This window comes from Ammospiza nelsoni, chromosome 1, assembly GCF_027579445.1.
Source record: "Ammospiza nelsoni isolate bAmmNel1 chromosome 1, bAmmNel1.pri, whole genome shotgun sequence".
NCBI lineage: Eukaryota > Metazoa > Chordata > Aves > Passeriformes > Passerellidae > Ammospiza > Ammospiza nelsoni.
Window position 1 is genome coordinate 142,660,097 of NC_080633.1, and position 18,107 is coordinate 142,678,203.

At 42.3% G+C, this 18,107-nt stretch overlaps 1 protein-coding gene across 3 annotated transcripts in view; it reads right to left on the reverse strand.

Annotated features, from left to right (window-relative positions):
- Nucleotides 1–17,894, reverse strand: part of TMEM65 (transmembrane protein 65) — a 31,387-nt gene extending 13,493 nt beyond the window's left edge. Inside the window, exons 1-2 of one of the 3 annotated variants that reach the window (XM_059485307.1) lie at nt 17,546–17,894; nt 10,449–10,529 (exon numbers count right to left, since the gene is read on the reverse strand). In XM_059485307.1, the coding sequence (XP_059341290.1) occupies nt 10,449–10,529; nt 17,546–17,867 (403 nt within the window). In that variant the 5' untranslated portion in view covers nt 17,868–17,894. Of the gene's footprint in view, nt 1–10,448; nt 10,530–14,603; nt 14,844–17,545 lie in introns of all 3 variants that reach the window. The other 2 variants (XM_059485230.1, XM_059485390.1) reach the window with 2 other exon arrangements.
- Between the last annotated feature and the right edge of the window lie 213 nt (nt 17,895–18,107).

Here is an 18,107-nt window from a genome sequence, read left to right on the forward strand (position 1 = left end):
AGAACTCAATTCAGCCAGAATCAAACAATTGAGAGCTTAAATGTCTGGAGGAAAAAGAAAACAACTCTAAAGTACTCCAGAATTACATTTCACGATGGCCATTCACCAGCTCATCCTGCGTCACAGCACTCAGTAAGACACAGAATTCATCTTACTGCAGAGGGAATGAAATGAAATGGTGGAGTGAGGAATTGCTATTTTCTAACTGACATTCATTACCATAAATGAGGTTATAAACCAAGGTTCAAGTGCAATACATGTCTTGAGCCCTGAATTAGCAAAGTCTGGGAAGCAGAAAAACATTTACTGCTTCTTAAATCTGTTCTTGATATTTTTAAAATGTATACAACCATCTATTTCTCTATTTTACAAAATTGTTAGAACCTGGGGGGAAGGGGGGGGGGGGGAGCATGGGGGTGAAGGAGTGAAATATAAAACCATCAACATAAACAATACCGTCATCCACAACTTGGTCCAAACCAGCAAGTTAAAGTCACTATGCCAACTGTAGACAAGTACTTGCAATTTATTTTTAGAACTATTATTCTTAGCTGACAAACTAACCACAACTGACTAACAGGTAATGGGAGTGCACTTATTTAAAAAAAAAAACCCAATCAAAACCCAGCAAGTTGTCATCACCAGTTTCTGAATTATCAATTTTTTAAGAACTGACATACAAGAGAACTTGCAAGCCTAAAGGCATGTATTATGTTTTATTCAAATTGCAGCTAACACCACCATAAAATTTTATAGCTGAATCTGTTAGTGTCACCCAGGGGCAGGGAACACTAACACTAAATGCAGGTACTACTGCCAGAGCTACCCTAGAAAATACTTCTGCTGACTATTGCCATATCTGAGGCAAAAATATGAGCAGTGTTTTATAGATTTTTAAATAGTGACTGAATTGCTTAAATTAATTATTAACCAATGGGTATCAAGAAGAAGAATACAATAAATATTAATAATCTAGATCTATTATAACATCACTTTAGGTTCCAAAGGCATGTAATCTAGAAGTTACAGAGGGTTTTGTCTTGAATTTACCAATTTGTTTCCTCCAAAAAGCCTGTCCAGATAATTTCAGGTAATCATTCAGATACACATCACTGAAACAACAAAAATATCACTTACACAGAACAAGAAATCAGAGCAAAAAGAGGCACTATCTACTAAAAAGAGGCACTCCTTTGCACATAAGTTCATGAGAGGATCTATGCAACCAAAATTCTGGATTGGAGCTTAAAAATGAGATGTGTTATTGCTTTGTTCAGAGGTGGATCCTCAAAAGCAATTTCTGACTCTGATGTATGAGTTCATTCATGGAATAAGATCATAAGGCACCTCCTTGTCATCCTTTTTTCTTCCTCTGCTCTTCCTCAGTGTTTTCACCAAAACTGCAATCGAGCAAAATTGAAAAAACTTGTCCCATTGATCTTCAGTTGGGTTCCCTTAATATTCCAGATGGGGAAACAACAATTCCTGAGTTGACAGTAAAGAAAAATTCTGCATCATTTGTTATAACTCACAAGTGGTTTCCTGTTACTACAGCAATTAAGGCATGAAAGGAGGCTGACTTGTGCACTGCTAAATATAGACCTGGCTGTCAGCCCCTTCAGTCACATGCCCAGCACAGGGAAAGCTGGGCGAAGCTCTGGTACAAATAGAGGAGCTGATAGAAAATTTCTCTACTACTCTGGAGAAGGCAGCTATGTCCAAAAAAATATTCTGCATAAATACAAATAGGATAGTGGTTTTTTAATCCTCCCTGTAACATTGTAGAGAATTACACAGTGATTCCTGAAAAACTTTGAAGTAGCAGGAGATTATCACCTTTATTTGAAACCTTTGTTACATCTACTGAACAAAGAGTTGAATAAGCTTTGCAGGAATGCAGCGTGCTCCCTGGCCAATTAATTCCCTTCAGAACAAGCCCCAGTAGTGACTTCAGGTTTAGTTCATTCCTGTGATCCCCTGTAGTGAGTGTACAATACCCTTATCCTATTATCCCTTCCAAAAATGTGGCACAGCATTCATACCCTTTTAAAGATGCTTGACAAACAGAGAGACCTAAGATGGAAACCCCAAATGGAAATGTAGGAGAGAGCATGAAATGCAAATGGTATCCAGAGCCTCAAATCACTGTCCTCATCATTAAGAGGGTTTTATCCTTGACCTAATCCCCATCTTCATCAGTGCCTTATAAATGTGAAGGTCAGCATTTCCACTCAAACAGGTTAATGCCAAAGTCGTATTTGCAGTGGTTTGCTTAAAAAAGGTCTCAAACCACAGCTGGAAAAAAAAGACTTAAGATGCTTGCCTTGGGATTCAAGGGGGTTAATCAGCTAAAGTGATGACAACACAGAAAGGACTCACAGCTTGCAATAGAGATGCAGGATAAGGATAGAAATAGAGTTTGAGCTATCTCCTTCAGAGAGAAAGAGAAAATGTCAGAAAAGCAGCTGAAGTGTTTGCATAGAAGTGCCAGCAATGTAGTAAAACTGATAGGAGAGCAAACAGGACCAATAATGACATCTCTGTTCCAGAAGTAAATGGTTATATTATTATTTAAGGAAAGAAAATAAACATAAGAAGGTTCTTGAGAGCTGCCAAGAAACAAACTTGCTATAGTGATTCCTTGACTGGAAAGAACCATCTTCAGAGTTAAAATTCTCTGCCTCAAAAAAACAAATACTTGTCCAACCAAGAGAAGGCTGGCTCTGTCTTCCCTCCTCATCCTCTCCATTTAAATGCCTGAGGACTGCAAGGAGTTCTTGGGAGCCAGAGGACAGACATCTCCCAGTGGCACAGCATTTTGGATGAAAGAATCTTTGCCTGGGATTATTAACAACCTCTCCACTAGATTTGGAAAAGGACTGGATGAGTCCTTCTGACTAACAGAGTGGAATTAATAGCATCCAAATATGTTCATTTAGCTGTTTCAGTAAGATGAGGTTTTGGCATTTCTCTGTCAGCAAGGTTTTTTCTTGGGCCCCCTCTCGTTCAAGGGAGGGATCTGTCCATCATTTCATGGGTCTGCAGTTGAGCAGAGCAGCAGCACAGCAACAGTGCTGAACTGGAAACAAGACCATGGCATCTGTGCTTTATCAGAGAGCAATATATTCCCCTAAAAGGACAAGCAAAGCAATTCTGTGGGACACCACAGAAGATTTGCTAACAAAAATTATCAGCACTCTGTGTACCATCAGAGATCTGATCTACTAGAGAACTTTCATCACCTCTAAATAGGGTTGTGTCAGGCAACACTGATATCTAACCATGAGAGCTCATGAAATATCTAGGGAGTTATATGTACAATATCCTTTATTCATTTATGTTCCCCCCAAGCCCTGCTTGAACAAGAAATCTGAAAAGCTGGCAAGAAACAAGCTTGTTTATTCCTGCTCCTCCTCTCCCTTATGCCCTTTCCCATCCTGCACAAAACCACACTCCTTTCCACAGGAAAGAAAGCCAGTGGGAGAATGGTTTTAGGACAGGGAGCAGCTTTGGCTTTCAAGGCCAGGTCTGGTACCTGCAGCCAGCAGCAGAACCCCTTAGAGGAGACAGCTCACTGACAACAGCCAGTGCAGAATGCAGGGGAACCAGGCACTGCCTCCTCTCTGCCCTGGCACAAACCCGAGAGAGGGCAGTGACACAAGGGGCTGTGCCTCAGCCACAGCTGGGCTCCCACAGCCCCTGGCACCAGCAGCACCTGCACTCACACAGCACAAACCCTTCCCACAGCCACCACCAGGCACCTGCAGCAGCACCAGGCAGGTGGGGCTGGCTCGTTAAATATGTTTCATGGGATCAATCTTTTCCTTTGAGAAAACTCGACTACAATCTTTACAGAGAGCTGAAGACAAACTGCTATTAAATCACATATCACTAAGTACCAGCCCTCTTGTAAGCAGAAAGTTCCATCCCCAGCCTGAGGACAACCTTGGAAGCAAGTACAACTGCAAAAATAAGCTTCTGTCTGAAATAACTTTAAATGCATGTAGAGTTTATTGCTTTTCATCTGTCTGAGACTTAATAAAGCAACCCAAAATAAGAGAGACAGAGAGGACAGAGAAACTGAATGATTGTCCAACATTTTGTTACAGACTCATATTAAGTGTAATAACATTACTCCTAATTTTTCATTGCATTAGGGCATTAAAGACAGAAGTATGAGCTGCCTTGAAATCCGTAAGAATCTGTTCATTCCTGTCAGCAAAAAGAACACCATAAGAAACCACTGTTTCTTTCTGACAATTCAAGTTCCAGCCATAAATTACACTCAAGTAATTTGTGCCTCTCTATATAAATGCCTAATGAATACAGAATGCAGTAGCAATGAAGCTATTCTTAAATCTTTACCTGCTGCTAGAGGAAGTGCAGCAGATTGATCCCTTTGATACCCCCTCCCTTCCCCATGTAACTGAGCAGAGCCTCATTTGTGAAACTAGTTTGACACCCTCATCTGACTCCTTGCACAGTCAAATTCAAACTGCAATGACAGCTTCCTATGGCAAACAGCTGAAGGAATGATTGTAATATAAAAACAGATAAAATCACTCCACAGGAACTTCGCTGTAAAAGATTTTCTTTTAGCTGTTATGTTGTAAGAGTATGAAACATCTACTGGTCTGTTCTGCAGCTGCATTATGTAATAATTTATTCTGCACATGAATTTTAAGTTCTAATAAAAAACTCATTCTGTTCACAAAAACTGTCTGAAATATTAAGATTGCCGGTTTTGTAAATAAAGTCATACAGAAGGAAGAAGCAGAAGACAAAAGCTACTGTGCTCTACTCTCCCTAAAAGTGAACAGTACCGAGTTCTAAGCTCATTTTTTATTCTTTCAACCATTTGCCTTTATTCTGCAAAGCAAAAAAGGAACATCCTTCTCCTGGTCAGTGTTTCTCCAGCCTCTGGCAAGCATCAGCCCTCTCTCAGAAGGATTCAATCACAAGTGCATCCCTGCAGTTTCCAGCTGCAGAGCCAACGCAAGCTTCAGTTCCCATCACACCCCTGCAAGTGCCAGCTGTGCACACACTCCCTCTAAAGCTGCTTCAGGACCTCTGCTCTATGGAGAGCTGCACGTCTGCTCCATCCATTTAATCCCAATGTGTGGGATCTCAGTACCTCAGGACTGAGGTGCAGAGGGACCAAGACCACCCTTGGGGGGCTCGGGAGTCCTGGAATGTTGCCAGAAGTGTCTGGTGGCTGGACTTTGATCCTACACAGGAGACGACACCTGTATGAGGATGGGAGGATTTCACTGGGGTAAATGGTGAAGGGATAAGTTAATTAGAGTGTAAGACACAGGGTTTAGGATTTCTGTACAGGGGGGTCTAAAGAAGTAAGATGGAGGAATTGGGGCATGTCCTGTTCTTCTTCTTCTCGGCCTCCATCTTCTGTGGTGATGTTGGCACTTTGGGACTGGTTATTACTAAAAGTGCACTGGTTAATAAGGGTAAAAGGTATTGGGGAAAAATGATAAATATTGTATACGTAACTTTGAGTATAAAGATAGGTGACCGCCCCGGGGGCTCGCAGTGTGCTCATGGCTGGCTGCTGTGCAGACCTCTGTCGGGCTGAGAGAAAATCTTTTAGATAAACAATTAATAAACACCGAGACCGAGAAAAGATCTGGAGCCTCTTCTCGTCCTTTGAAGCGCGGGCTGCCCAAGGCCACTCCAGGCCTTTCCAGGTCACCTAAACAGCCGAGAAACTGACACCAATGCTTCTTAGCTTTCCCAGAAAGTACCCAGTGTCAGTTTATGAAACACACAGTTCTGCTACTTAGGACAGTTTTTGTTTTTCAACTTTACACATTTCCCCTTTTCCACTCACAGGGTTTTTAACCTGTTATTTTGTCACAGCTTCACTGTAAGCAGGCAGCAGAATCCTGTGGGTGCTGAAATTACACCCTTCACCTCCAGTTCTGCTAATCAGCTTGAGAATTAGTGAAGTGCAAGCACAAATCCTCAGCTCAGAGTTTGCTGTATACAGAAGCCTGTTTTGTTTTCCACAGGAGAGGAAATATGGAATCTAATGTATTTAACATTTCTCCCCATGGCAATGGAAAGCATGCTGTGGCACTGCCCACATCAGTGACATACTGCAATGCCACTATTTACTGGAGATCTTAATGAAATATGCACCCCTGTAGTTTTCCATGGTGTGCAATGGAGACTGATCACAGTGTGCCTCCAGCATCCTTCCCTGCCTCATTCTCTTCTCCCTCTGCTTCTCCAAAATCTGCTCAATGTTTACACAGCCCCTTTTCCAGCAGCAAAGAAGGGGATGGATTCAGGCTGAGGTTGCTTTTTGCAGTGCTGAAGCAAAGTACTGTGTGATGTGGTGGGCAGCCACTCAGACCACGATGAATAATCCCGAATAGAGAGCCAGAGGAAGGAAGAGGAGAGACAGCTCCCTTCCTAGGCACAAGACAAATGTTGAGATAAAAACTATAATTGCAAGTAGTTGCCAAAACATCAAAGGTAACCTGGGAGATGAAACCAGTATTGCTCACTAGTACAACTCAGCATGCACTGTTAGGGACACAGAGATCCCAGAAGAGACTCCTGCCTGAGGCACAGGAACCCTCCTGGCCCTACCCATGGGAAAACACAAAGGCAGAACCTTAGGTCAAATACAACACTGCACCCTGAAGTGATCTGAAGTCAAGTTGTTACTGCAAGGGGTGATTTGATACTTTTCCTCTCATTTCTAAACTCCCTCCTGATCATGTATTTGGGACTTCTTTATTCTGGCACTTGTTCTCAGCCAGGTACACAGCCAGGCCCAGAGAATGACTGCAGTGCTAGGATGGGAAGCAGAATTGAGACTTTCATACCCAGAGGTTTTTGGGATAGAGAAAGAACAGAACATTCTTTACAACACCACAGGTGAAGCCAGCAGTAAATCCACACCCAGATGGCCAAGTCACATCTGCTACACATCAACCACCTCATCCACAGCTCATCCAGGCCTGCCCTTACCCACTGTGGGAAACCCAGGAGAATGCTTTTCCTCTATGGCTGGGAAAAAGTAATTAAAGTGAGCCTTTTTTTTTAACTGAGCTTTTAACACAGGATCAGACATAAATCACAGTAAAACTCAGCCACAGTAATGTGCAACTGTAAAAACTGAGGTAAGGATGGAAAAGAGGTAGACACAATAGGTACATAGCCTCCAACCCTGAGATGTAATCCAACAGTGAAAACTTTATAAATCCAAAGACTTTTTTTATGTTTTGGTAAACCAGATCAAATACACAAGTAAAAAACTTGTAAAAGGTCACATATCATTCCCAAGAACAGTCTTTTTCAGCCTGGGCCATCTGTGATTTATCAGAACTCAACTGCACACTGGTACATTTCTTCTGTTCAGGTAAAGGGACACTGAATCAGAGGAAGTCTGTTGAATATTTGCAAGAGGTAAAGGTCACCAGGCTGATTATTTATAACAGCACTGTCACTTTTGCAGCTACCTATTTACTTGATTTGCTTTACTCCATAAAATAATATAAATAAATAATGAATTTGCAGAAGGAGTGGTGGATTTCAAGCTGTTCTCCTATCTCTTCTTTAGGCAAAAACCTTAATTAGACAAGAGGGCTGGAAACCTAGCTGGAAGTTGTTAAATCCCACTCATGAGTGAAACAGTTAATTTTATATTTGTAACATCAAAGTTTTACTTGAACTTTGTGAAAATCAGCCTGTTGCCAGAACTGAAGCAAAGAAACAACTGGATCAAGAGGTTACCTGTAATCTGAAAATACAAGCTGATGGTATTTGAAAGGGCAGTTGGCTAAAGAAATTGGTTTGTTCCATGCACATTTTTCTCCAGTCTTCCAGAAAATTAAATAAAGCAGAAAAACCACAGTTTCTACCAATTCAGATTGTTATGAATGATGAGATAATATCCTCATGGAGACTGGTGATTCACACCCTTAGTGTAAGATAAGTTACAGCAAAGCAGCCAGCACTAAGGGATAGATCACTGCACAAAGTCAAACGCTATCAAGTGCAAATAATTTGAAAAGTTACTGTAACAGCACAATAACCAGAAACTGATAATGCCTAGAAGAAAAATGTAGCAGGTCAAAGTGCAGAAATTGTTGGCTCCCAGTAAGCATTTGGACCTGAGCTATGTGGCAGTACAAGTTTACATACAACATAACCCAAAGCACAGACCTCTGTCCATGGCATGGACAGAATCACACACCAGGGACTGTCTCCTAACCCTCCCCCAACATTCCCACAATGTTTTGGGAAGCCCAGACAACAGGTCCCAGATATCTCCAAGAAGTGAGCTTTGGGAACCCAAGGCCAGGCCACTCTGCACACTGTATCTGCACAACTCCTCTCAGCTGAAGTTGGTTTCACTGTAGAAACCTTTTTGTCTCAAACTTTTCCATTCTTCCTGAAATTAGAAAGATTTTTCAAAGCTGTGTCCTTCCCCCAGGTCATGCATGAGGCTTTCACCAGGATCACTGCCAAACAGTAAGGCATGTTTGAATTCTGGAAATGCCTAAAAGCCATGAAGCATTTTAACAGCATTAAGGAAAGGTTTTATCTCTACACACAAGCAGTAGGAGATAATAAAATAAACCACCTTCTTCTTATGGCTGCTTTAAGCCAATAGAAGAGTTAATACAGAACATGATCAATCTCAAAATACGGAGTCTTAAACATGTTTCTATTTCCCCTTTCTATTATCTAGAGAAAATAATGTGATTTTTAAAAAAATTAATTGTAAAAGTATCTCAGTCTAAATAAAATTTAATAAAAACTCAAAAGATACCCAAAAATGAATGAATATTATGAGCCCATCACATACAAAATGAAACTGGCAACTGATGCAGGAGAAAAGTATAGCAAGTAGCAAGAATCACTATGTATTATGGCTGCTAGGGAGGGTATTTCATTAACAATTAGCATATAAATATCTAAGTATCCAAAGTAAATGAACACTGGAAAAAAAACAGCTATGGTTTTATATTCCATAGTTTTGAATGAAACATGCACTCTGCTGGGTTGAACGAAGTATTTTGTGGGCTTTGCCTGAAAATACTCCCCGTGTTTCAGAGGAAGCATGTGGTCAGGCATGAGTTAGTCATGTCCCAAAAATTCCATGTTCATTCACTGTTAAAGGAAGTTCTCACACACAGCAACAAAGCAGAAACAAAAAGGCATGCTTTCAGAATATTTGAAATATCACTATGCTAATTTAAATATGAAGTAGAAGGGAGGCACAAGGCAGCTCACATATTCATGTCTAACTTTCCCAAAAAAGAGCCATTTTTGTAAAAAAATCTCAACAACAGCACAGGGACCCAAGAAAGTTTCTTTAAGTACTCTGCTTGCCTGTTATATTTATTTTTCCATTTACTGGTTGTTTTTAGAAAGGATTTTTTTCTGGAGATAACAGATGCCTCCGTAGTTTCATATTTGGATTGATTAAATAATAAATGAGGCTGACTTAAGCTAAGAGTTTTCAGCTGAATGAGTCAGCTTTAAATAATTTCTTTCTTAGAGAAACTGGCAGACTTCCTTTTCTTTTAATTGAGGTTACACACTGGAACCTCTGTGTTCACACAATAAACATGATCTATTTCATTCGTGCCTGTTGCAGGGAGATCTAAATGTTTTCAATCTATCACTCTCAAGGGTTTAAGTTGCACTCTAAGTAAAAGCTGCATTTCAAGTGATCTTCTGTAAAAAGTCCTGAATCAAAAGCAGCTTTTGTACTGGACAAGAGAGTTATTGGGAGACAGATTTTCCTTTTAGCTCTAAAATGTACTATTTTACAAAAGACACAGCTGAAGAACAATGCCTTAAGAATCAGATTTTTTTCTGATTTGTGAGATAAAGGATATTTGTGCATGACACCTATTTTGTATTCATCACATGCTTAAACACATGCAAAAGACAAAACAAATTTTACTTGGAGCAATGTTTTATTTTAATTGAAGCAATCTTATTTTACCTCTGGCACCAAAGGGCAAAGGCAGCTAACTAATTTTTTTTTTAATTATAGTATCATTCCTGCATTATATTTGGACCTTGTAATTTAACACACATCACTTTCCAAGAAAATAACATAAGGTAGTTGATACTGAGCTGCTTCAAAAAACTGAAGTTGTTTCACCTGATCAAGTATTAACTAGAAACTCTTGTATAGTGCAGCAGTTTCCAAAATACCTGTGCTTAAAACACCTTGGTCAAGTTAAGTGTAAGTACCTGAAGATGTGGATTGCTGAAATTCTTGAGACTGAAGGCTTTATATGAACATGAACAAAAACTGTGTACTTCTATTTCTTGCAGCAATACATGCCAAATGCATCAAAACAGGCATGCAGGAAGTCTGTCAAACCAGCAGCCTGCTGGCCTTATGCAATGCATATGTCAGCAAACACACTTTTCCATTTGGGCTTTTTCTACTGTACCAAATTCACTGGTCGTCTCTGGTGACTCTACCTCCTCTGCTGGCTTCTCCAGTGGTACCAGTGGTTTAGGATACCTTAAGCCTACAATGAGTTTTCAAAAGCAAAACAGCAATCAGTCATTATTTAAAATCTTCCAATCAATACTGGAGCATCCACCAGCAAGAAAAGATCCTTTATAAATATTAAGACTGGATTTCTGTGGGTTTTACATCAATTCCACTTGACTGCAGGGTTTTCTCTGCAAAAAAATAAGACGAAGTTTCTGCATTTAAGCAGACTAGAACCTGCTTTAATTTATGTGAGCAAGTAAAATTTCAGAATATGGATGCAAACCAAAGCACAACAGAAAAATCATGAACTTCAGAAAACATTACCTTGCTGCAGGTGGTTGAAAGGTAGACAGTTACAGCTGACATTTTCAGAGAGCAGTTTCAGAATAATTTTACCATGAGTGACCATGCACCAATTTTCTTGTTTATGACATTAAGCCTCAGCCCCTAAATTACATAACAGTCTGGGTTTGAAGGGATTTAATGATCATCTAGTTCCAACCCCATGGGACACCTTCTACTAGACCTGGTTGCTTCAAACCAGATCCAACCTGCACTTGTAGGAAAGGGGCACTCAAAGCTCCTCTGGATAACTTATGCCAGTATCTCACCACCCCCACAGTAAAGAATTTCTTCCTAACAGAATTTCTTCCTAACAGAATTTCTTCCTAACAGAATTTCTTCCTAATTTAAACCTACCCTGCTCCACTTCAAAGCTATTCCTTCCTGTCCTATCACTAGATGTCTTTGTGACAAGTCCTCTCCAGGACACTGGCAAACCCCACTTATGTGCTGGAATGTGCTACAGGTATCCCCAGAGCTTCCTCCAGGCTGAACAGCCCAGAGAAGCAGAGGGGCAGACACAGATCTCTTGTTTGTGGCAGACTCAAGGGAAAGGCCTGAAGTTGTGCCAGGGAAGGTTGAAGTTGGATCTCAGGAAAAGGTTCCACACCCAGAAGGTGGCTGGGCACTGGAACAGGCTCCCTGGGGAAGTGGTCACAGCACCAATCCTCACAGAGCTCAAGAAGTGTTTGGACAATTCTCTCAGGCACATGGTGTGATTCTTGGGGGGGTGCTGTGCAAGGCCAGGACCTGGACTCGATGAATCTTGTGGGTCCCTTTAAACTCAGGATATTCTATGATTCTGATGCATGAGGTTCAGATATTAATGAAAATGACCAGCAGAGCCTCAGTAGCACTTTTCCTTCTGCACTCTGCCTTCATGAGAGAGCTTCAAGACTTGGGGCAGGAGGTGGGGGGTATAGTTAAAAAAAAAAGTTTCAAAAGCAAAATGTAGCACATCCTTCTATCTGAAACACAATATTTCTTTCACCAGCTAGTATTTTTGACACAGCAGTGAGATTGGTAACAGTCCTGGTATAGGCTGCAATGGTCTGAGAGCATAAAGGGACTCACATAGGCAGGCCAGCAAGAGTTTGTCATTTTACCAGCTTGACAGGCACTTCAAACTTGTGAATCAGACACTTGCCAGCAGACCTTTTCCTAGAATAGTAATCAAACACTAGAGTTAAAAAATATATTGACCTAGGTCACAGCAAGGGAAAGAGAAATAGACAACACTGCTCCACCCACAGCATGGCACTGACCTGCATGTGCTGGGTGTGTGAGGGAGAGAGGAAGAGAGAACTGTCCCCACCAGGTGCCACGGTACCTGGCACAACACCGTGAACAGTTCCTGTTCTCCCAGCTCAGGGGCTGAGGGCAGTGCTTACCACAAACCTCACACCTGCACTGTGAAATCACTCTTCAGACAAAACAAGTACTTCCAGAAGGATGGAATTCTGCTTTGTCGTGTTAGCACAGATTCAGTTCTAACAAAAAGAGGCACTAAAATCCAAGCAGCCCTAAAGCACCATGGCAGATGAACCAGTGTGTTCATATCAGCAAGAAGCATCTGATTCATGCAACAGAGGGAATCTTTTTCACAGGAGGCTTGTTTAGGGTGTCTAAAAACCTCAGTGAAATCCCCTTGTCTTTGATGACTTTGTATCTTTTGAATTAACTTCTCTTTGTAAAGCTGTGGAAGTAGAGGCACATAGGCTCTAACACTCCCTAAGCTATTCTAGTAAACTGGGGAGCTCATAAATTTAACACCAGAACATAAGCCAGTGAGGTTTCTTCTGACACCAAATGAGATTTTACCCAACAATAGCTAAAACCTTGTGAATTCCCTGAGATTCTGCACCAGCTGTCAGCCCAAGTGATGCAAAGAGGTGCAAGCTACGGTTTTGGTGCTTTGTTTGTTTTTAACAAAAACAAGGTGCAGTAACTCGAACTTATGAACAGTTTTCTATCAGAATGCATCATTTTGGTCAGATTGTTTATGTATCTCAGATTATTATGAATGGTATGATATCCCAGTGCCTTCAAAGAGAATCTAGCTAGAAACTGCATTCTCCAAAACCTGTAAATTAAATTACAAAAACAGTTGTCAAGACTCATTGCTGTGGTGTTTTTGCATGTTTTCCAGGTAACACAACCTCACCAAGCAGAGGAAGAAGAAACTGCACTCCAAAAGACCTTTCATTTAGTGATCATTTCACAAAAGTCTTCCACTTAAAATATAAAATGCAACTAGGTGCTTTCCAGGAATTGTGTTCAATATAAAAGGTACATACATTATATACTAAAAACACCTGTTCTATGTATTATACACACACACACACATGTATTTTATGTGTATGTACACAAAGATAGGAAAACAGGACTTGTTTTCCCATCTTTGCAACAAAAGATGGGAAAATAAAGGATTGTCTCACTCTCAAGACCTGAGATTTCTTAGAGGCCCTAGATAATCACTGTGTTAGTAATATTAATGAAAAGTAGTTAGATCTGGGCTCAAGAATATTGTAAAGCAACACATAAAAGACCAACAATTCCCTAGGAAGCAATAAAGACACAGCAAAAATGCCAAGTTTAGTATTTCTTACTTAAAGTCAAGCCCTTTAGTATTTTCCCAGCTCATTACCAGGCTTGCTGCACTGCTTACAAGTGCATCTTTCATGAAACATCTCATATCATACATTGAAAACCAAAGATAGAAACCCTAAATATAAGCTCCTTAAGAAAGAAGTTCCATCTTCTTCCTAACACCACTTTTGTCAATGGAATACTGCTATAGAAGATCAGAAGCATTAAATCATTCTCCATATTTTCTGGAAGATTTTACACTTTCATCTCCATCATTCAAGAAAGAAACAAGAGAACTCTGATTATCTGAAACCAACAAAACTAAGCCTTGTTTATGGGGCACTACTTCTGGTGACAGAAAGCAGGACTATCACATTTGAAATCAACCAGCCTACTTGCTACTTCAGTGCTCCTGTAACCATGAAAATAGAAATATACAAATTACTTGTATTCAATTCCACATGTATCCTCTCTTATCTGGTGTGGCTGGGTGTGGCTGACATGCTTACAAGAAACATAAGCTAAAATTTAAAATCTTTGTTGCAAAGGTCTTCCTGGGGAAAAGGGACACTTTATTCATGTTTCCAAGGTTCAAAATGGGGGAAAAAAAAAAAAAACACCTCAAAAACTTAAAGACTTCAATGCCGAAGGAAAACTAAATCCAGATGAGAAAGGATTTGCAGCTGTCTTCAGAAAGAACAGCTCAGTGATGTTTTGACTAAATTTTAAGATAGTAAGATACAGATTATAGTCTAAATCGGGAGATTTTCAAAATATTTTCTGAGAACTGTTCTATCAAGATTCAATTTCACAGTCTTCCCCACAGCTTCTACTATGCAAAACACATCTATGAATTCAAACTCAGGCTTTTAGCCCTCAGCCATCACATTCTCACAGACAGAGCTCTGTCTTCTGAGGCACTACAACAAACAGCAGAATTTCAGTCAGTGTTTATTCATAAACTAGGCTGCTCAGCAGACCTCTAGTGCCCAGTACCTGGAAGCTCCATAACCCTGCAGGTAACACGGGTGACAAGGTGATGGCACGCAGGAACATATTCACAAACCTCTCCCCACCTACATTTTTCATGACTACAGCATAAACAGATGTTTAAGGTTTCAGAAACGCTTCAGAGACTCAGCTAACTTACAGGTACCAGCTACAGCTCACCTACCTGAGGGCCGTCCTTGGGCGCAGCAGCCGCAGCAAAGGATGGGTTTCCCCGCAGCCTCTGCCATTAGCGGAGGCCACAGATAGTGTGTCCTGTCATATTTCCTGCTAGGGCAATTAGCTGCTGGAACTGCTTCCTTCTGCTGGTAGGCCTGGGAATGGGCTGAGGAACTTGCCCCATTTGGTTCTTGATGTGCCCAGGTCTGCCCATATTGCTGACAGCCTCCCCTAGCTGATATGGGGTCTGTTAGGGCACAGAAGAGGTAGTGAAGGAAGAAGGTCAAAACTTAACCCAATAAGGACTGTGATAAGGAGGGTATGGACTAACACCTCCCTTTCCATAAAGAATTATGAAAATATCACAGGCACAAAACAAGCTTAAGCAGAGTAGCAAAACTACACAGGCATTTCATGATCAAGGAGAGATTGATTTTTCAGACTCAACCAGAACACAGGAATTTATGCAAGCAGTAAAGAAGAGAATTTGAAGGCTGAGTTTGGATCACTTTCATTGGAAATCAACACAAAAGTATAACCAGGGACCTCAGCTAAAGAATCAGCTGCTGGGAGCTACAGCATGCTGCCAACGAACGAGATAATTGATAACATTGCTATAATAGTTTTGTCTTGACTGAAGTCATGATTTGTAAAGATCAAAAGTGCCACAAGTCAATCAGAGAAAGTACCTGGAAAGCAAGGCACAAATAGCTCTCCCCTCATCTGCTACTCACAACCTGTGTACCTATTCAGGTCATTGCTTCACAGTCACCATTTCAGCAGCAGGAAACAGCAACCATACAAAATATTTCTAAACATAATGAAGCATTTTAAACACAGAATACAAACACCTAGCTCAGAAAAGTCTCTAATTGTCTTTCAAGGGTAGCCCTTCTATCCACCTTGTCTTCTTCTGGCACTCCACAGCATTGACAGTGATGATACATATCCAACATCTCTCTGCCCTTCTTCACACAAAATCTGAATTCTTTCTTCTCCTCTACAGAAAACAGCTATGGGCGATAAATTCAAGATAGGGTTTTTCTCCAATTTCTATTTAATTACTGGAATTACTCAAATTCTACTTAACTTACTAGAAGGCTCTTCAGTTATGATTTTATTTTCATAACACATGAAGAAACAGAATTTCTTACAGGTAAAAGCTGACAGCTGTTATCATGCTGCAGTTTGGTAAAAATATCCCATGAATAGAGCTGGCTAAAGGAAAAGGTTATATACAAAATATGTCTTATCCAGCTAGATGGGCAGACCAAGAATCTGACTCCAAGGATGAGGTCCGATGGCACTACAACACTTTATGCAGCCCTTACTTATGAGACTACAAAGCCCACAGCTGAGATTTTGCTGAAATAATCTCTCCAGCAAGATTACTGATTACAGTTTCAGGCACAAGTGAACCGCAATTTCCACTAGTGGAATAAACTTAAAACCAATTAATAAACTCCCATGCAATAAAATGTCTAAATGCAAATTGATGCTATTGTTACTTTGCTTCTACATCCTGAATCATCAGAAAGTCACAGCATTTTACAGAACAGACTTTCACATTATAACTAACAGCATCTGAGCAGCAAGATATTAAATACGACCATCTGTTGATTTACATCTGTATAAAGGTTGAGACACTATACTGAAATTTTAAATCTCATTTTGATATCCACCATATGATCCTCCAGATACACAGTTCCGTTCTATTTAACCTGAGCAATAACTGATGAGACTCACACAAAAACCTCATGGCAAGAACCCTTCAGACACTTAGAAGGATTTATTTGGGCAGAGTATTAGTTGTTAGTATTCAAAAGTTAGTGTCAACTTACAGTTCAAAGCATTCTACCCTCTGCGTTGTAAAAAAAATAAAACTGATTCGCTGTCTGCAAAACAGAAGCGCTGCTGCTCCCAAAATAAGGTGTTTAAGCGAACTACTCCCACTCTGACTAGAAGCACTAGTGTTTATATCAAGTGTGCTACAAACAAAACCGAAGAGATACCTGAAAGGGTTCTGTCTTTTCACAAAAGCAACACTTTTACAGCTGACTCTCAGACCTGCTCCCTGCCCACCCAAATTTTCTTCCAGACATCTACAGAGGAGCCACAAGACACAGAAATGCCCTTTCCAAGGGCACGCTACTATCAAAGTCACAAAGAGGCCTAGATCAAATGCACACTGATCTCTTAAGTACCCGCTATCATCTTCGCTGCAACAGGGATTGTAAATTACAGCTGAGGATCAAAACTAGAAGTAAGGAGGCTACAATTAAGAGGATTTGGTTTTGTCAGGTTTTGATTTGTTTAAGGAACAGTGTCAAGTTGGCAAGAACAGTTGGATCAGATGAGAAAAATCACTGTGAATTACTTTAATTGGCGTTGCATAGCCGTGTATTCAGAGATACATCTGTAAGCCTTCCCGGCACATACACACCTTCCCGAATGAGAACCGACACTTGCAAGAAACAGCGCCGGCAGCTCTCCGGGCAGGGAAGTGTAACTCATGAATGAGCGCCCACAGCAGCAGCAGCCTGGCGTCTCTTAAGAGGTCTGAAATCAACTTAGTGCTGCCCTGGTGTCAGGGGGATTTTATGAGACACACTTTGCTACTCCCATTCCGAAAAATGGCCACCCGTGGCTCTCTGAAACACCCGGTGAGATGCCAGACCCACCGAGGATTTGGCACATTGGGCCGGTTTAAGTTCTAAAGGTGCTGCGGATGCTTCTGGAAACTAAATTTCGGGTCGTGTACCTCATTTATACCCAGTTACGCGAACACACAGGGGCGAGCGCTTCTCGATGCCTCCTTCGGCTGGAGTTTCCCACTCGCCCGAAAGAGCCGCCTGGGCGAGGGCAGGAGCACCCCCAAACTTCGGAGGCTCAGCCCCCCTCCGGCCCGGCCCTCCCACCCCAGTCGGGCTCGGGTGGGTCGCGGCTCACCTTGAGCGATGGCGATGGACTCGAAGCGGTGGAGCTCCCGCAGCAGGCAGCTCCGCTCGGTGGAGTGCAGGCTGTAGATGAAGTCGCGGGCCCCCTGCGCTGTGTTCAGGGCCTCCATCGGCTCCTTCTTAGGGTGGGTGCCGAGCGCCCGCGACCCCCGCGGGAGGAGCAGCCCCTCGGCGCCGCCCCGCAGGCAGCTCAGGCGGCGGCGGCGGCAGCAGCACCGCGGGCCCCGCAGCGAGCCCAGGCAGGACGAGGGGACGACGGCGGGGCCCCCCGGCCGCCCCAGCAGCAGCGCCGCCCGGCCGAGCCACGCCGACATGGAGCCGGGGAAGGGCGCGGCGCTCGGGCCGCCAGAACCGCCCGCGGCCGAGTCGCCCGGGCCGCGCTCCCGCGGCTGCTCCGCCGGTGGGGCCGGGCGGTCCGCGCCAGGCACCGCCCCGCCGAGCTCCCGCCAGCAGCGGCGGCAGCACCGCCCCGCCCCGGACCGGCGCCAGCCCCAGCCCCGCTCCCTCCGCTCGGGGAGCCTCGGCCGCAGGGCGGGGTGGAGGGGCCCGAGGGG